The sequence below is a fragment of the Mesoplodon densirostris genome, chromosome 2 (assembly GCF_025265405.1).
Source record: "Mesoplodon densirostris isolate mMesDen1 chromosome 2, mMesDen1 primary haplotype, whole genome shotgun sequence".
Classification (NCBI taxonomy): Eukaryota; Metazoa; Chordata; class Mammalia; order Artiodactyla; family Ziphiidae; genus Mesoplodon; species Mesoplodon densirostris.
In genome coordinates, this window is record NC_082662.1 from 160,170,392 (window position 1) to 160,191,870 (window position 21,479).

Below are 21,479 nucleotides of genomic sequence, written 5' to 3' on the forward strand. Positions count from 1 at the left end.
CAAATACTATTTTTACTACAATGGAGCAAAACTGTAAGGCAGAGGCTGCAAGCACATAGAACATAACTGTTTTAGCTATGTGAAAAAAAGTATCTAGTATCAATCAGAGAAAAATTGAGAGAAAAGTTACTGAACGGCTGAAAATATACTAAATGCTAGGAGAAAAATGTTGTTCCATATACTATAATCCAGACCTTTCTAAATAACTTAGAAACTATATAAATTTTGATATCTTCCTCACACAAGCCAGAGACTAATTAGCTTGAAGAATTTCAAAACTGGTGGAGGGCTTCCCTGGTGGCGCAGTGGTTAAGAATCTGCCTGCCAGTGCAAGAGACATGGGTTCGAGCCCTGGTCTGGGAAGATCCCACATGCCACGAAGCATCTAAGCCTGTGTGCCACAACTACTGGGCCTGTGCTCTAGAGCCCGCGAGCCACAACTACTGAGCCCGTGTGCTGCAACTACTGAAGCCTGTGCGCCTAGAGCCTGTGTTCCGCAACAAGAGAAGCCGCGCAGTGAGAAGCACGCGCACTGCAATGAAGAGTAGCCCCCGCTCACCACAACTAGAGAAAGTCCAACAAAGACCCAACGCAGCCAAAATTAAATAAATAAATAAGTTTATTAAAAAAAAACTGGTAGAAATTTTTTTTTAATAATTAGGTTTTCCTTTCACAAGCATATAATATATTATACATTTTTTGTGGTGTTTGATGGTTTTTGGCATTTTAAAAACTAGATGACATATCACCTTCTAGAAATTAGTACACTCTCAGACTTTACGTTAGTTATGCATTTCTAGCTCTAAATGATATATCCATATAAAAACAGATTTCTGATCAGTGTGTATGTTTATAATCCTCCAAAATGGCTACATCAAGAGAAAAGAAAAAATAAAGACAAGAAGGACAGGAAGGCTTCCCTGGTGGCACAGTGGTTGAGAATCTGCCTGCTAATGCAGGGGACATGGGTTCGAGCCCTGGTCTGGGAGGATCCCACATGCCGCGGAGCAACTAGGCCCGTGAGCCACAACTACTGAGCCTGTGCGTCTGGAGCCTGTGCTCCGCAACAAGAGAGGCAGCGAGAGTGAGAGGCCTGTGCACTGCGATGACGAGTGGCCCCCGCTTGCCACAACTAGAGAAAGCCCTCGCACAGAAACGAAGACCCAACACAGCAAAAATAAATAAATTAATTAATGTCAGATGCAGGCTTGTGACATCCTCTGTCACATAGGGGAGGACGTAAGTCAGGCACCAGCAGATAAGCAAAAAAAAAAAACAACAAACAAACAAAGACAGGAGTAGGCAGAGGGCTAAAACACAAACATGAAGGATTTTAGGCAAAGTGTGCCATTTGCAGAATTAAATATCAATCCTACTTGGTTAGCATATGCAGGTAGTACTTTATAAGTGCCATTTAAAAAAAAACAGTAAATATTAAATGATACTGATATGTGAGTATATTTCTGACTACCTACTGGCTAATCTTTGCTACTTAGTAAAAGGCTAAATTTGATTATTCAGAAACTTACTACCTAACTTGAAAATTAGCCATGGTGTTTGTTTTTTCTCCATATTATTACAAGATTTTTGGTGTTCACTATTCATCAGCAATCTCTAGTGGAATGGTAGGTAAGGACAAATGTTGAGTATACCCATCACACTTTGCAGGGCATCTTAACTTTGAGGATAAAGGGCAAAACTTTATTTGATGGAAATTTTGCAATTTTGAGTCTTTGGCCTTGATTAGCATGGACAATATAAGTTAACAATATATAATGATTTGAAAAGTCATTCTTCATTTCTAATATAACTTTGAGAAATTAATAATCTGATAGCTATTCTCCACTATTAAACACAGAGCCTTTTTTATCCAAGCAATGCATATGTACTGACAGTCAGGAAACAGTTTTCTTCCAGATCTACTAATAATGAGGGAGGGCTTCCCTGGTGGCGCAGTGGTTGAGAGTCTGCCTGCTGATGCAGGGGACGCGGGTTCGTGCCCTGGTCCGGGAAGATCCCACATGCCGCAGAGCGGCTGGGCCCGTAAGCCATGGCCGCTGAGCCTGCACATCCAGAGCCTGTGCTCCGCAACGGGAGAGGCCACAACAGTGAGAGGCCCGCGTACCGCAAAATAATAATAATAATAATAATGAGGGAGAAGATAGATTTCAAAATAGGATATAAAAACTGCACAAAGATGTATGATGTGACATAACTCAGAATACATCAACAATATCAGAGAACTTGTCACACTGTTTCTTACTCTTGCCTACTGTCAAAAAATTGAGACAACTGCCACATTACCTTGTCAGATGAACAGAGTCATCAGGACTCCTCTGAGCCTTTACTGCAGTAGCCTGAGAGGACCTTCTATTCCTTTCCTGTTAGCATCAAAGCCAAACTGAGGTCATACTACACCTCTTCCCGCACAAGAAGGCACAGAACATGCAGCCCAAAAGTCACCCTCAGGACTCAGTACTGAGGATCTGGTAGTGTAAGTATAAAGCAGAGAACATGGCACAGTGCAAACCTAAAAATCTTTAAGATGGGTTCCTAAAATATAGCCCTATATAATAAATTAGAAAAAAATAAGGTGGAGTGTCCTACCTTGCAGATCTTGTACAGAGATTCCTGGCCATCTCCTCCGGTATCTTTAAAGTAATCATGTGCAGGAAATGTACGATGAATATCTCGAGTAATAACACTCTCCTGGGCTGAGTCCTAAAAAAAAAAAAAAAATAGACTTGGTCATTAATTTAAAATTTCTTAATTATGAAAAATAATGTCAAAAAATTTCAAACAGCACAAAAATAGTATGCTGCCCTCTCCATAAAAAAAAAAAAAAAAAAAAAAAAAAAACTGTCTTCCATCCCAGACCCATAATCCCATTCATCAGAGATAAATACTATCAACAATTTCTTTTGTGTCCTTTCATCCATCTATCTTTAGACTTGTGACTGTGTGTTTATGTGAGGGGAAGGGGAGGGAGGGAAGTTGTATACACACATCTCCATCCTTTGCTTTTTGAAGCACAAATAGAAGAAAACTATCTGCTCTTTTCACTTAATGGGATAACTTATAGAATATTCTTGATCAATACATGCAAATGCATTTTATTCTCTTTAATAGCAACTATTAAAAAGAATGAGGCACACCTGGATATGGACATATCATAATTTATTTAATATTTTCTTATTAATGATTTTTTTTGTATTTTTTCTATTTATATCACAAATAATATCCCTAGGAACATTTTTATACATACATGTTCAAGATATATTCCTAGAGGTGGAATTGCTAGGTCAATAAATATGCATTTCCATTGTACCAACACATAATCCAAACAGTGCTAGAGTATGTGTTTCTCCACACCTGCCCCAAACCAAATATTATTTGACTTTTTAATTTTTGACAATCTGATATGTGAAAACTCAGACCATGATCATTTAAAAAATAAAAAATATTATCAATCTTTCATCCCAATGGGTAATTACCCAACTCACTCACTTCAGAAAATAAAAAGCCCTCAAACCAACATATTAAAATGACATATGCTTTAAAGATAAATCTAGAGGTTTTTTGTTTTTTGTTTTTCCAGACAGATTCAAGATCCAAAAGTTCTAAGCCTTATAAAAAATGATTAATCATTCACTTGATTTTATTTTACTTCTGTAAATGTTTTTATCTGTTTAAATGTCAAGAAAATGGGATGGGACTACTTCTACCAACCCCAATAATGAAAACGTTCTGCACAATTAAAGAAGCATCAATGACTACTAATGCAAATTAAAAGTATTATTTAATGTCTCGCTCCCATAAAGATTTGAACAAATCCCCTCTTTCAGTTAAAATCAAGAAAAGAAAAAAAATGAGTTTTAATACATGAGTTACTTTAATAATTCTATTTCTCTGTCTCTCTCTAGCTGAGAAGTACATAAGAAGGAAGTAGTTGATTAGCTCTAAGTTAAGCCAGTGCCTTCTCTTGCTGCCTTTTTCATTTCAGCTGCTATATCATGCTGGGTGGTAATTAGATCTTATATCACGTAGAGAAAGGATGAAAACTGAAAATTTCCAAATTTGCTAGCAAACATCAAACATATTACAAATCAGTCCAGAGAAAATTCTGATGGCTTACCAGAATGGAATGCTAAAACAGAGTAAAAATGGAACGTTCAAAAAAATTACCATAACTTAAGTAAAAGGATACCTAGAAAGTTTATATTTATCACAGTAAATATAATTTCTAATGATAAAGAAAACTGGGGTGAGATAGGGGGTTTAGAATACGGTAAATATAAAGGTAATGTATTAAGAGATATATTATGAAATGTATGGTTTATCTGGTCTGTTATGGAGTCTAAGTAGGGGAATCTGGTACCAGGCAGATGCGTTTTCACTGCCCAGGTTTTCTCCAGCAGAAGGGTGCTCTTTCCACACAGTAAGTCTCCACTTACAAACTATTTGGAAAAATAACCAATGAAAAGTTTACTCCTCCCAAGCTGAACTATTTTAGGGGCAAACATGTTGAATGGTTCACAGGTTATCTCTTTTTGCACTTTTTGAGATGTTGAGGGAGAGAAATCATTGGACTATATTCCCTAGAAACTGCCTACTCTACTGGCATCATGCTGGGTTTAAATAGTACCAACAGCCTGATTCAGAGAAAGGGAAACTGAGCAAAAGTTTCTAGGAAGTAACTTTGTATAATACTGATTAATTTTTTTCTATGAATACTTGAATCTTCCTTGTTTGTTTTAAAAAATAAAGGGGCAAAATCAAATGAAAATAAAAATCATAAACTTTTCTGTACTTAGTAAACTTTCCTTTCCTATGATTACTTTTAAGTGCTTTCTACATATGTGTGCTTCTAGAGTTTTCTTCCTGCATATTGCTCTCAGTTGGCTAAGGGAATAATTTCTGGAACTTCACTTTATTAACTAAATAAGCTATTTTGCTACATTATTCACTGATCCCTTTCATATAAGTGAAGGTTAAGAGGTACACTAGAGTCTTACAAATAGACTAATATGAATGAAATGGCACACTAGATTAGAGAAAATAATCGTGTTTTCAAAGCAAAAGCTAAAGTTAACCATCTCCCAATTACCCATACTGCTGAGAATAGGAACAGTATATATTCAGGAGTCCACATCTAATCCCCCAAATTTACTCACTCAATCATTAAAATATTTGAGTCAGGGAGTCACTAAACCTAACGTTGTAAAAGGAAGACAAAATCATTTTCCTCTTCAATATTCATTCCTTTTTTCTTTTTTTAAAGACTTATTCCAATGATAGCTGTCAACTTTTACAAGAAATAAAATGAACAGAAAAGGACAAAAAAGAAGTCAAATAATTCACCATCCAAATATCTGGAGTTAAAAAGTTTCATGTGAAAACCTTTTTTAAAATATAGCTAAAAACATTTCATAGCACAACCAAAACTGATACGAGGTCATTTTCTTGGAAGGTCCCCATAACCAGTCTCCTTAAGTCCTGACAGTTATCCTCAGAATGAGAAGAGGGAAGAATTCACTCTTTCATGGACAGCTAATTCACCAATATCTAGAGACTCACAACTTCACCCACAATTTACTTCCCAGTAGATGCGTCTCCCATTCTGATCCTCAGTCCAATATGGTGGTTTAGTCGCTCTGGAGCCAGACAAACTCATGGGTTCGATTTCTGGCTACTTCACTTAACACCTATAGGATCTCAGACAAGTTATTTAATCTCATTAAACTCAGTTTCCTCATCTGCAAAGTGGGATGGTAATACCAAATTCATGTTGTTTAGAATAAGATAACGTGTGTAAAGTGCTTAGCACACTGCCTAGTATAAATTGAATGCTCATTAAATAAATAAAAATTATTATTATTCGCCCTTTTATATATTTTTTTACATCTTTATTGGCATATAATTGCTTTACAATGGTGTGTTCGTTTCTGCTTTATAACAAAGTGAATCAGTTATACATATACATATGTTCCCATATCTCTTCCCTCTTGCATCTCCCTCCCTTCCATCCTCCCTATCTCACCCCCCTAGGTGGTCACAAAGCACCAGGCTGATCTCCCTGTGCTATGCGGCTGCTTCCTACTAGCTATTTATTTTACGTTTGGTAGTGTATATATGTCCATGCCACTCTCTCGCTTTGTCACAGCTTACCCATCCCCCTCCCCATATCCTCAAGTCCATTCTCTAGTAGGTCTGTGTCTTTATTCCTGTCTTACCCCTAGGTTCTTCATCACATTTTTTTTCTTAAATTCCATATATATGTGTTAGCATATGGTATTTGTCTTTCTCCTTCTGACTTACTTCACTCTGTATGACAGACTCTAGGTCCATCCACCTCATTATAAATAGCTCAATTTCGTTGCTTTTTATGGCTGAGTAATATTCCATTGTATATATGTGCCACATCTTCTTTACCCATTCATCCGATGATGGACACTTAGGTTGTTTCCATCTCTGGGCTACTGTAAATATAGAGCTGCAATGAACATTTTGGTACATGACTCTTTTTGAATTATGGTTTTCTCAGAGTATATGCCCAGTAGTGGGATTGCTGGGTCATATGGTAGTTCTATTTGTAGTTTTTGAAGGAACCTCCATACCGTTCTCCATAGTGGCTGTACCAATTCACATTCCCACCAGCAGTGCAAGAGTGTTCCCTTTTCTCCACACTCTCTCCAGCATTTATTGTTTCTAGATTTTTTGGTGATGGCCATTCTGACTGGTGTGAGATGATATCTCATTGTAGTTTTGATTTGCATTTTTCTAATGATTAATGATGTTGAGCATTCTTTCATGTGTTTGTTGGCAGTCTGTATATCTTCTGTGGAGAAATGTCTATTTAGGTCGTCTGCCCATTTTTGGATTGGGTTGTCTGTTTTTTTGTTATTGAGCTGCATGAGCTGCTTGTAAATTTTGGAGATTAATCCTTTGTCAGTTGCTTCGTTTGCAAATATTTTCTCCCATTCTGAGGGTTGTCTTTTGGTCTTGTTTATGGTTTCCTTTGCTGTGCAAAAGCTTTGAAGTTTCATTAGGTCCCATGTGTTTATTTTTGTCTTTATTTCCATTTCTCTAGGAGGTGGGTCAAAAAGGATCTTGCTGTGATTTATGTCACAGAATGTTCTGCCTGTGTTTTCCTCTAAGAGTTTGATAGTTTCTGGCCTTACATTTAGGTCTTTAATCCATTTTGAGCTTATTTTTGTGTATGGTGTTAGGGAGTGATCTAATCTCATACTTTTACATGTATCTGTCCAGTTTTCCCAGCACCACTTATTGAAGAGGCTGTCTTTTCTCCACTGTACATTCCTGCCTCCTTTATCAAAGATAAGGTGACCATATGTCCGTGGGTTTATCTCTGGGCTTTCTATCCTGTTCCATTGATCTATATTTCAGTTTTTGTGCCAGTACCATACTGTCTTGATTACTGTAGCTTTGTAGTATAGTCTGAAGTCAGGGAGCCTGATTCCTCCAGCTCCGTTTTTTGTTCTCAAGATTGCTTTGGCTATTCGGGGTCTTTTGTGTTTCCATACAAATTGTGAAATTTTTTGTTCTAGTTCTGTGAAAAATGCCAGTGGTAGTTTGATAGGGATTGCATTGAATCTGTAGATTGCTTTGGGTAGTAGAGTCATTTTCACAATGTTGATTCTTCCAATCCAAGCACATGGTATACCTCTCCATCTATTTGTATCATCTTTAATTTCTTTCATCAGTGTCTTATAATTTTCTGCATACAGGTCTTTGTCTCCTTAGGTAGGTTTATTCCTAGATATTTTAATTAAGAATCACATTTAATTGTTTAAAAATTTTGGTGAATGTATATTTTAGACATCCATCTGTATTTGTACACTTTAAATAATGAAATAAACCACTGTTTTTCTTTGGATATCATGAACGTTATGATTATGAAACCAATACCCTTTGAGCTTTCAGCATGATGATACATTAATGCATACACACCCTCTTCTGAATTTTCTATCATGTATCTTATGTGTCTGAAATTATCCTTGTTTCTATGAATCCATGAAAAAAAGCAAAAGTGAACAATTATTTGGATAAATTGATGTTTTCATCAACTGATATACACTCTGGCCCCAGCCTTGCATATATTCATGCAAGAAAGGAAGATGTACACAAATATACCCAGAAAAAAGACTGGGAAGGACAGGGTATGGTAAAAGCTAAATTTGTCAGAACAGCTACCATTCTCATTCATTACTTCAGAATTCAGCTTCTGAGGATCAGAGAAGGGTTGAAGTCATGGTTAGGGACAGAACAAATGCCACTGCCACTATTGCATGGCTCCCTTCTGGACCATCACCATCAAGAAAGTAACTATGGGCAAAGTCCTTGAGATCATCTTCTATCTTGCCTAAGGAGGCGTCAGGTTGGGCCACATATAAAAGCTGACCAGAAGCAGGCAGTAGTAGTGAGAGGTTTAGAAGAAAGTCTTTAAAGTTGAGTTTTATCATCCACCCAGACACACACCCCTGACACTACCATCATGCAGAAATGAAATTTCTATTTAGTTTATCTTCAAGGATTTTCTTTAATTTCCAAACTGCTAAGTCATAAGTCAAAACTTATCTTAAAAAATACATCAATCCCTAGTGTGATAAAATCCATGGCCCAACAGAGGATATAATTCAGCTTGTTGAAGATCAGTTTAAAACCAGCTCTAAGAGGTATGATAAGTATCTCGATTAACTTTTGATCATTTTAAGTGGAGACAATTTATAGCCTGTTATCAAGAGTATTACATGAGCTGTTTTTCCAGTATAATGTATATACCCTGATACCTTTGTAATCCTCTTAATTCCTATTTGAAGAGAATCATCACTTACTTGCTTGATGTGAGAAAGAAATGAATACAGCATTGAAGTGTCAACAAGTATTAGGAAGACAGGTTTGGATGACCATACCTTATTATTTCTTAGGAAACAATTTCTAGGCTGTCAACAACTGGAAAGGTATTTCAATGAGGATGAGTGTTTTCACATGTGACCTTAGCACCAGATGAAGTATAAAAGTAATGTCCTGATAAACAAACTCCTTTGGCTGTACCCTGATTTGCTACATTTTTACAACGACAGCATCTTTTCTTATTAATCCCCATTTTCAAATCCAAACTATAACTGCATTTTCACTTTTCATCTACTACAAAATCATTTCAACTTTGTAAGTATCATGTCATCTTGTTAATGTCATTAGAAATGCCAATGGAGACCATGCGTAGCCACAATCAGTCAGCAGATAAATGATTCAGAGCTTTGAAAAAACTTGACCTTAAAACGTGTCTGCTATTCTTACTCCACAGGGATCCTCCTTTAGTTCTATGTTGGAGCTAGATCTATGGTAAAACATCACAAACTAGTCAGCTTACATGTCCCTGAAAGCAGATGGGTTTGCAGTGGTGGGTCTGATTTATTTGCCTTGATGTTTGCCAAAAATCCAAAGAGGCAGAGATGAAAGGAGAAAACACAAAAGTTCATTCTAGTTTCAAACATGCTACTTAAATCACGAGCTAGAAACAGTAACACAGAAAGGCTGGATCATTGCCAGCCTTCTTTCCTTGAATATGGGGCAGGGGATATCTCAGCATAAGCAGGGTAATATGGAAGCAAAGAAATAAATGACAACTAAATCATATTGTTAGCAAGCTGCTGCCTGGGCATTGTACACATGTGCTGCCAAATGTCTCAGAATCAAAGCCTGAGAAAAAGGTCAAAAATATAAGCCATATTCTGCCTTCACCTAGAAAGAAATCTCTTAGCAGGGAGTAGCAACAATGAGAACAAAGGGCAGGGGGGAAGAGAATAGAGAGGAGAGGAAGGAGTGTCTTCATAAGACCAGTCAATATTCATGATGAATACCTTAATCTTGAAGTAAGTGCTGGGACTGCAGTGGGAAGTATGTGAATAGAATAAAGCAATTCTTTGGAACTAGAAGACTAAGAAGCATTGCAGCCTATGAGCACAGCCTGGATTTCCCAGAGATCCTATGGAATCTAGGTCAGACACCTCTCAATGATGATATGTGGGGTTACTTTTAGACTCCAAATGCATCTATAGCCATATTTGGATATGTCCTCATTCCCAGGGTTGCTGACCACTCATTCTCCCAAAATAAAGGTTCAACTGGGGTACTTGACAGTCTTGGAAACTTGTATCAACAGGCAATGATAAACTCTGCAACTCCTGTTAAAATGAAGCACAATAACTGAACTCCATGCTATTATTTTCCAAAGTTAGATGTATTTCTGACTTTGTATTTTTTTAAAATTATTAATTATAATTTTTATCAAAACAGCCCTTTAAACCCTTTTAAAATAAATAAAAATTTTAAGTGCTACATATTTACTAACCATTGTGTAAAAATAACACTCTTTCATTTTTTCCATAAAACTTTAAAGAATGCTTCTGATAACCAGCATTTGATAAACATGCTTATTTTTGCCTAATCATTACATTTTATAATTTTATTAACTTTGACCATGTATACACTATTGTTTTTATAGGTTGAATATTTTTTAATAATTTATAGAACATTCTACCATTCCTTCAATCATTTTAGATGCTTCTCTTTGAAACTCTTTGAGCTCAATTAACCTTCTTGAATTGAATGACATAAAAATTGAGTGTACATAAAAAATTAAGCTTCCTATTTGCTGCATAGTTCAAATTTGTTCACATATTCAACACATACTTTTCTGAGTACCTACTAAGAATCAGACACTATTTTAGGTGCAGAGGATATAACTGTTAGCAAGCCAATGTCCCTCCCCTATGGACTTTATGTTCTAGTAGTTGAGGAAAAAGACATAAAAAGCATGTATATAATATTGGTTAGTGAAACGTACTATAAAAAAATAAAACGATAAAGATATAGTGAGGAATAGGATGATATTTCAGGTAGATTGGGTTTGCTTCTCTCAGTTAGTGTTCAAATATTTAGAGAAAAAGCATTACAGGCAAAGGTTCAGAAAGCATGAGCAAAAGCCCTGAGGTGGGAGTAGGATGGCAATATTTCTCTGGACATTTTCCAGCATTTTGCTGACCTTTATGCTTGCAGATGCCTTCAATGAATTGCTAAAAATAACTCTGACACTCTCTTGGATTAACATGGTTACCTCAGAAATTTGTTAGTATAAATTAGATTATTTTTACAAGATGTTTTAGCTCTTATATTTGAACAATGTGTTCCTAGTTGCACCTGTCTGTATGAAAGCTTACTATTCAAATATTTATCTAACACTTACCATGTGCAAGACACTGTACTAAGATCCTGTACTACAGGATCAAAAAGGCATGAGATATAGTCCATAACGTTCCTAACTTGCAAGAGGTTAAGATCTACTTGTAAAGACAAAATATCAATGGAAGGAACCATATGCCAACAGCCAAATAAATGATATATGAGTAATGTTAGCTACAGGAATTCAGTAAAGAAAGTGATTATCGAAAGGTTCAAGTGGTGAAAGTGGGCTTCCACAGGAGATGGGGCCTGGGCTGAGCACTGTAGACAAGATGGGCTCAACAAAATTGAAAGATCTCAAGAGAATACAAGTGTGGTGTGAGCAGAGGCTCCAAAGCAGGGAAGCACTTGGCATGCCCAGGAAATATAATTCTAATTGACTATAGAAGGAAATTTATAAAGGGCAAGTTGAGTGGGATCTAGAATATGGAAATGTAATCTTGAATGAAGACGTTTTAATCCTGCAGACAACAAGGAGTCATTTCATCTGCCATGATCTTTGTAGTCACAGATTTGTGAACTATTGTTTCAGTTGGGCCTCATCTGCTTTTATTATCTGAAAGAATTGTGTGTAGTGAAGACTCAGCCTTACCCCAAAAGAACTGGCTTTTGCCATTGGCTTCTAGGAGGTGGTCTCTAGGCCCTTGCAAGTGTAATAGGAGGTCTTTGTTTGCATGTGGGCCTTGACCACTCAACAGCCTAACAATGTGACTTACCATGGGGCTTCGGGGCATGCAGTATTAGTTCTACCTATGGAGAGGCTGGAGACTAAAGGTTAGTCATGTGAGCAGTACATGAATAAGCCCCTGTGAAAACTCTGGACAAGACTCAAGTGAGCTTCCCTATCTGGCAATACTCCACGCATATCGTCACACACTGATGTCAGGAAAGCTACATTGTCCAAGACTCCGTGGGGAAAGGACAAAGGAAGAGCCATGCTTGGTACCTCTCCTGGACTCTGTCCAATGTGCTTCATCCCCTGGCAGGCATTAATCTGTATCCTGCAGCTGTACTACAATGTCACCATGAGTATTACAGCTTTCATTGAGTTCTGGGAGTGCTTCTAGTGAATTACTGAACCTCAGGGTGATTTTGGTAACCAACTTGACACAACTAGTGTTAGAAGTAAGGGCAATCTTGTGTGGACTATGCTCCCTCTCTAACTTTGAAATTGGTTAAATTCTAACAAGTTGGCCATCAACAAATATGAAGTTTTTCATTGTGGTATTCCCACCAGTAAATTTTCTCTATTCAAAGACATCTATCATTGCATCTGTCTTTGACAAAATACTATTCACAATAAAATAGTCCTCCAATACCATGTTAATTCAGATGACCTTTTAATGTAGAACCTCAAACATTAAAAATGTTGGACCACCATTGACCATTGGCCATCTGTTCAATGAGCTCCTCAAAAATCTATATGTAATCAGTAAAGACCATTAAATTAAAAGTAGGTCACACAACTGCTGATATGATCCTCTCATTAACTTGCATCAAGGATCATCTGGAACTTAAAGGAGAGTGAGTGTAAGTAAACAATAACTACACCCCCCAAGTAAATGTCAATAATATGTATATTTTAAAAATCCTTTAGGATCAATGAAGTTACTCTATAGTGGGATGTGGGTTTTGAAAAATCCAATTAATTTTTGTATCAAGTCAGGTTACATAAAATTGCCATTTTACTCCTTTTTGTAACAGTACATGTTTCCATTAATATAAGTTTTTACTCACATAGGAGTAGGAGATGCACTGATCAGCATAAGAACAATAACAAAAGAAATAGGAAGGGCTAAGAACAGAAGGATTTGTTCCTGAGAGACTATAATAGTTCTAGTTCTCAATTATAAAGGTCATTTCAATAAATTAAATATTCGGGCTTCCCTGGTGGCGCAGTGGTTAAGAATCTGCCTGCCAATGCAGGGCACACGGGTTTGTGCCCCGGTCCAGGAGGATCCCACATGCCACGGAGCGGCTGGGCCCGTGAGCCATGGCCGCTGAGCCTGTGCGTCCGGAGCCTGTGCTCCACAACGGGAGAGGCCAAAACAGTGAGAGGCCCGCGTACCGCAAAAAAAATAATAATAATAATAAATAAATAAATAAATAAATAAATTAAATATTCTAATTTAATATAGAAAGTGTACAATGAGGTATTTTTTGTTTTACAATATTTCAACTTTCTTTTTGATACTCTACTTTGTTCATAATTCTCTATCCAAAAGGGTCAATTTCTGTTTCTCCAACAGACTTCTCTGGAAGTAGTAGCAATCTTTTTGCAAGAGGGCACATTTGAAATCTGATTAATCCTTTTTGGAATAAAGCCAAATAATGAGTAGAAACCTAAAGATTTTTATTCTGCACTGTTTTTCTCTATATGGACTCAGAAATGAGCATTACTATTCTAAGACTTAGAGGATCTAGGTAAATATATTCCAGCTCCTTGACACAGTATATTCCTTTTTTAGTTTCTTTGCTGATTCCTCCTCTGCCTACTTCTTATCTGATGGTGTTACATCCTTAGCATTGTTCTGTGCTCACTCTTCATGCTCTCCCCAGGAAATCACATCCACTCCTGTAACTTCAACTACCATCTGTCTTCTCTCTCCTGGATCTTTACTAAAGTAGATGCCAAACCTTACTGATTATCAGAATCATCTGAAAATTTATTTCTGAACGCAAATCCCCAGATTTCACCTAGATTTAATCTACCAAATTCTCTATAGTACTTCCAGGCAATCTGTATTTTTTACAAAGATCTATGCAGCCTTGAGTAAAAGTTCACAAATTGTTACTTGGGAACTACTGGTCTAACAGACCTACCACTCCACATCTAAAACTTAACAAGTCAAAAATTCAATTCAGAATTTCCTATATTCTAATTCTCAGCAGAGTGAACTTCCATGTCTGAGCTGACATACGAAGAGTTATTCTAGGAGTCTTCTCCCTTTTCCTCTCTTAATCAATTTGTCCTTTGGTCTTCTACTCTGCTTTTTTAATTAACTGGTACCCGTGTCTGACTATCCCCACTTGATTGCCACCCCCAGGTAGACTACAATCAGTTCTTATTTATCTTTGTTTCCCTTGCAGCCTGAGACTTTAGTAGGTGCTTCATAAATGGGTGCTGAATAAATCAGAATAAGTGAAGCAGGCATGGAAAGTATGTATGTATTCCCTATGATGAAGAGACTCAAGTTTTATAATTTTTACTTTGAGTTTTCAATTCTCTTCTAACCTCATTTAGTCAAGAACAGTGACAAAAGGAAATAATTTGCACCAAAACCAAAGATGATGACAAGGAGTCATAGACTTCCAAATCAAGATTTCACAGCAAAATGCATACCAAAATGTTCTTGCTCCTAATACCAAAGAAGACACATGAAAATAATTACAGACATTATATAAACTACAAAAAATCAAAATGGATCTCTATCTTAAAATAGAAATTAGAAATTCTACCACTATTGGAATTGCCAAAAATCATCATTACAGAAAGCTGTTTGGAGTTTTCCCACTGAATTTGACATCATTTTATATGAAAAGCCATAAAAGATAAAGACACACTCAAGTGCTGCCTTTTTTTAAAAATTAGTCTTTTTACTTTAAAAGTTAGAGAGACGAATCACATAATTAACATGTTTAAAACCCTGCTAGAAGCAAATTACATTAAATATTATGTTTTAGAAATGTGAAGTATCTTTCATAGTTTACATGTTAACTCTTTCTCAATAAAATAGCTTGAAGTAGGGGCTTCCCTGGTGGTGCAGTGGTTGAGAGTCCGCCTGCCGATGCAGGAGACGCGGGTTCGCGCCCCAGTCCCGGGAAGATCCCACATGCCGCGGAGCGGCTGGGCCCGTGAGCCATGGCCACTGAGCCTGCACGTCCGGAGCCTGTGCTCCGCAATGGGAGAGGCCACAACAGTGAAAGGCCCGTGTACCGCAAAAAAAAAAAAAAAAAAAAAAATAGCTTGAAGTAGTAGATTGAGATCAAGGTTAGGTAAGAATCAGGAAATTTTTTCCTATTCATTTTACTTCTGGATTATAGTACTTAGTCGGTTCAGGTTCTTTATTAGTCTTAATACCATATTAAATCAAAGGAAGATACAGATGGTACGTAGGTACAATTTATAAGTAGTTCACAATATGAAAATAACTAATATTACTGCTCAGAGAAACCAAGCATTATTTAGGTCAGCTAGGACGTATGTCCTTTTCGGGCACCATCACCATAGTTCAGGATATTATCACTTTAGGCTTAGGCTCTTTCAATGGCCTCTAAATCGTCCCAGAGATTTTCTCTCTTTCAATCAGGCTGCACAGTACTTTCAGGTTAATCTACCTAAAACGCTGTTTTGTTGTTGTTGCTGTTGTTTTTCTACAGTATCACAAATGTTTTACTATTATTTTTGGTAATACATAGTTTTTTTTAATTGAAGTATAGTTGATTTACAATGTTGTATTAGTTTCAGGCATATAGCAAAGTGATTCAGTTATACAAATATATATATATTCTTTTTCAGATTCTTTTCTATTATAGGTTATTAATAGATATTGAATATAGTCCCCTGTGCTATACAGTAGATCCTTGTTGTTTATCTATTTTACATATTTTAGTGATAAAGCAATGTTTTGCTCCTGGGTAGCATTCAAATCCATCTACAGTATGGTCCCACCTGCTATCCTCAAATAGAAAAAAATCCTTATCCATTCCATCTGAATCACATCCCATTCCACATAGTTTCACTGTTCTTTCAAATTTTAATGTTTTTGTGCACTTTCCTCTGTCTTGGATGACCCTACCTCCCACATTTTCCCCTACTGAAATCCTGTCCATTTATAAAGGCTCATATCAGACTTCTTCCATGGTAAGGTCCTAATGATCCAAAGTGAAAATAGTATCTTCTTCCTTTATGCTCTTATAATACCAACTTGTATATACTTATATAAAACTTATTATATATTGCCTAGGGGTAAGACATATTTTACCTCCACTAAGGTCCTGGCTCCTAGAGATGGTGTCTTATAGTAACTCATGTAGTACTCTATGTAGTAGGAGCTAAACAGAAATACTTGTGGAATAAGTGATTCTATGAAAGGAGAAAATGGTCAACCAAAGCAGAAAGGCAGAGAATAAAGGAAGAGCTTGTGTTTCTAGTTAAGTAAAGGGTAGGTCATGCCCCACACTGAGCCACAAATGAAAGCTAGGTTGGGGCAAATTTCCTGTGCTTGGTCATTCACATCTGCCCTGTGAAATGCTTTGAGCAGGCTCCTTGGGGACAAGGATTATAAAAACCATCATAAGGCAGAATGTTATCTGTCATAGCCAATGCCATGGTTAACATTTTCACCCACAAAAAACATAGTCTCATTGTTCAAAACCCTGCTTTGCTAGGGGATACTTGGAAGTAACTGTGGACCAAGTTATCACATTTTAGTTCATAGTTCTAACTGCCTGATATACAGAAAAGAATCAAAGAAGCCTTTACACAGATTTATCATGATCATCAGAAAGCACACATTTTACCTAAATCTATCTTCAACCTAGCATAGGCTGAAATGCTTTATGAAGATGATGTAATGCTGCAATTATCTAAGGAGCCACTGAAAGCAGTGCTCTTCCAAGTTGGTATTTCATGCTATAGCTGTGATAATGTGTTCAAAATCACAATAGTAAATAACACAGCCCTGAAACACGATAGCATGAGCCAGACAACCTAGGATAGCATGAGCCAGAAAACCTGTCACAAACGTAGCAAATCTGAGAGCCACAGAGAGGGGAAAGGATTTTGATTCTTTAAACAACAAAGATATAGCACTCTGACCCTGAGTATCAGTCAAGAGGACACCTCCGCTTTTGCCACTAGAGGAATACCTGCAACTCCTAAAAGTAAGGAAAGAGATGGAGATGGGATGGGCTAAGTGAGGCAAAAAAGTGCTCTGGCTTTAACCCTGAACACAGGTATAGCAATACCACTATGTCATTACCCCTAGGGAGATCAAGGCCATGTGGGCAAAGTTGGGGTGGGGGGGAAAGAATGACATTGGAGGGGAGGAGGGCTCAGCAATATTTCATGAGTAGAACTCCTGACTTGTTAGCTTTTTGTTTGCATTTTACTGAATGATTTAAGTAGGGCAACTACTACGAAAATCAGTGCCCTATAAAGAAAATGTATTCAATTCAATGTGCTCAGCTATAATGTGAGCTTTAGTTGTCTTAAAATTTCATAATTCCACAAGGGTCAGAAACTACTGTGCTTTGCCCCAGGTTTAGGGTTCCCAGATAAAATATAGGATACCCAGTTCAACTGCATGGGATTTAATATTGCATAGGACTTACTTGTTTATATTAAAAATTATTTTTTTGTTTATCTGAAATTTGAATTTAAGTAGGTGTGCTGTATTTTTATTTTTGCTAAATTGGTCAGTCTTATCAGATTACTATTATCACAGTATAGGGAAAGTCAATTCCTGAGTACTCTTCATATATCATTTTGTTCAAGTTGCTTTGGTCTAAAAGGTACCATATTTGATATAAACTAGTCACATTTGACTTCTCAAGAAAGCTGTGTTAAATTTACTTAAAAATTGAGCAAATATTGTTTAAAAGCCACAGAAACTGTTTTGAATAGAATCAGAAAGATCTGTTCTAAACTACAAAAGACTGAGAGGAAAATGAGGACATCTAGATAACAATGAACAGACACCATTATTAGTAAGAATACCAAGCCTGTGAGGCACAGAAAAACTGAATTGATGACCTGGAAAATAAGATCAAATTAAGATATAGCAGACTGATCTGAGGTCCCCACAGACATGAAGGCAGGGAACAGATAAAGATTCCTCCCAGTGAATAGAAGACAAAGATGCTGAGAATGTTTACTTAGTCAACATTGTCTCTCCTCTGTTCAAATGCCAAATAAAGACCAATCAATTAACATATGAAAAGCTTTTCTGGTCTAAGAAGAAAGTGGCTTCAAAATTAGCAGAATGACATAAAACTACACCTGAGTTTTTAGTACTGTACTATGCCTTACCAAAGGATGATTTATTGCCCTGGTATTTACATTGCAAATATTGATATGAAGAAGTATTAAGGCACAACTTGAAAGACTTGGTGGGTATGATGGCCTGGGGACAAGCAACCTTCACATACAACTCCAATCCAGGAAAAATTAAAATTTATGGGTTGCATATTTTAAATGATCTTTTTAATTAAAAAGTTGAAGTAAATAAATATTAGAATCCATTTCTTAAATATTCTTAATTATTTTTCTGAATGATTTTAAAATTCCTAATTGAAATTTCATAGACCAAGTAACTATAGTATCTGATTATAATATATACCTTTGAACCAATTGTTACTCTTTGATTATATTGTAAATTAATTGAAAAATGTGATTTTTCTTCTCATATACTCATTAAAAGAGAATTTCCAATTGAAAACAAATTAAACAGAAACTTCTTTAATAAAACACACACACACAAATCCACTTCCTTTCAAACAATTTTCATCAGCTACTTTTATCCTTTTGGCTGCAACCAACTAACCACAGCAGGAGTTTAGCTCCCAAGGCTCAGAGAGTGACAGCCTACCATCCCAGCCCCTACCAGCCCCTAATGGGGCTGGACTCACTAAGGCTTTGACAGTCTCTGAAGGTAAACCACACAGACTGTGACTAGGTGAAACAGGGGCACTGAAAATGAGGAGCACAATTATTTTGGAAGTACTTGATATTTCAATCAAAAACAAAACCCCTGAGACAGTCAAAATGGGAAAAAGCTGAACTTTGCTGAACTTCCTTAAAATTGCTTCACAGAATATCCTCAGCAAATCCATTGCCTCTGGGCCTAGTATTCCCAGCCCATCCAACAAGACCATCTGTCCTCACCTCTAATTGAGCAAACTTGACTGATTTTCTTTTATGTGCCCTACCTGTCCAGTAAATTGCCAAATACTCCTTCAAGCAGGAGTAGGGAGGTGTACAGGATCAAAAAAATATATATATTGGGCAAAATTTAGCCCTCTCTGGGTAGAGAGAGTCCTGAAATTAGTTAAGGGGCCATAATTCATAGCTAGGCTGGGTGATATGGCTGAAGTATTGGTCTAGAATCAATGCTGTCCAAAAGAAGTACAACACAAGTCACAAATGCAAGCCACATATGTAATTTCAAATTTTGTGTAGCCACATTAAAAGAGTAAAAAGAAATAGGGGAAATTAATTTTAATAACATATTTAATTTAACCCAATGAATCTAAAACATTATTATCTCAACATGTAATCAATATTAAACATTAACACTGAAATATTTTACATTCTCTTTTTCCACACTGTCTTTAAAATCTGGTATTAATTTTTTTAGACTTACAGCATTCTGATTTGCTGAATTTCAAGTGCTTGAAAGTACATGTGGCTAGTGACTACCACAAATGGACAGTACAGGTCTAAATCTTAACTCAAAAGCCACATTCAATATCTCCAATCCCTTGTCACAAAACTTTCTCTCTGTAGGGGGAAAAGAAAAATGTCTTTTGAGTGGGGAAGAAAGGAGGAAAAAAGAACGGCTATGAAGTTCTCAATACCTGCCTCCAAGTGTGCAAGTTGTAGGCCTATGATTAAACATTCCAGAGAAGAACTGCTTATGCTTTTGCTTCTGCCACTCCTGATATGCCAAGGTTTCTTTCTTTTTTTAAAAAAAATTTGTATATCTCCCCCTTTTTCTTAAAAAAAAAAAATATATATATATATATATATATATATATATATATTTTTTTTTTTTTTTTGCGGTACGCGGGCCTCTCACTGTTGTGGCCTCTCCCCTTGCGGTGCACAGGCTCTGGACATGCAGGCCCAGCGGCCATGGCGCAGGCCCAGCAGCCATGGCGCACGGGCCCAGCCACTCCACGGCATGTGGGATCTTCCCGGACCGGGGCACGAACTGTGTCCCCTGCATCGGCAGGCAGACTCTCAACCACTGCACCACCAGGGAAGCCCTAAAAATATTTTTAATGAAGTGTTGGACATACAATATTATATTAGTTTCTGGTGTACAACATAATGATTTGACATTTGTATACACTGTGAAGTGATCATCACAATAAGTCTTGTTACCATTTGTTACCACACAAAGTTATCAATTGTTTTTTTTTCCTCGTAATAAGAACTTTTAAGATTTACATTCTCAGAACTTTCAAATTTACAATGCAATATTACTGGCTATAGTCACCATGCTGTACATTATATCCCCATGATTTCTTTATAACTGCAAGTATGTACCTCTTGATCTTCACGCATAACACCCACCCCCCCGATCTTTCTACCCTCTGCCGACCATCATTCTGTTTTCTGTATCTGTGTTTTGTTTTGTTTGTTGTGTTTTTTAGATTCCACATATAAGTGAAATCATATGGTATTTGCCTTTCTTTGTCTGACTTATTTCACCTAGCATAGTACAGTCAAGGACTATCCATGCTGTCACAAATAGTAAGATTTCATTCTTTTTTTGAGTAATATTCCATTATATATACATATATATGTATATATAAATAAAATACCTTCATTATCCATTCTTCCCTCAATGAACACTTAGGTTGTTTCCATATCTTGGCTATTGTAAATAATGCTGCAATGAACATTGGAGTCCATATATCTTTTCAAATTAGTACTTTCACTTTCTTCAGGTAAATACCCAGAGGTGGTACTGCTGGATCATATGGTAATTCTATATTTAATTTTTGTAGGAATCTCCATACTGTTCTCCATAGTGGCTGCACCAATTTACATTCCCACCAACAGTGCAGGAGGGTTGTCTTTTCACCACATCCTTGCCAACACTTGTCATTTGTTGTCTTTTTGAAGATAGCCATTCTGACAGGTGTGATGTGGTATCTCATTGTGGTTTTGATTTGCATTTCCCACATGATTTTTATGTGGCTGTTGGCTACCTGTATGTCTTTGGGAAAATGTTTATTCAGTTCTTTTAACATTTCTTGTAGGGATAGTTTAGGGATTTTAGCTTTGGCTTGTCTTAAGTACTCTTTATTTCTACTTCAACTCTGAATGATAATCTTGCTGTTTAGAGTATTCTTGATTGGAAGCTTCTTTCAGCATTTTAAATATATCATGCCACCTCCTTCAGGCCTGTGAAGTTTCTGCTGAGAGATCTGCTGATAGTCTTATGAGGGTTCTCTTGTATGTAACAAGTTGTTTTCCTCTT

General features: G+C 36.7%; 1 protein-coding gene across 4 annotated transcripts in view; it reads right to left on the bottom strand.

The window, feature by feature from the left end:
• RABGAP1L (RAB GTPase activating protein 1 like) overlaps positions 1–21,479 on the bottom strand; it is a 694,034-nt gene that overhangs the window by 292,548 nt on the left and 380,007 nt on the right. For all 4 annotated transcript variants that reach the window (XM_060091226.1, XM_060091224.1, XM_060091223.1 and 1 more), the window contains one exon: positions 2,608–2,721. In XM_060091226.1, the coding sequence (XP_059947209.1) occupies positions 2,608–2,721 (114 nt within the window). The remainder of the gene's footprint in view (positions 1–2,607; positions 2,722–21,479) is intronic.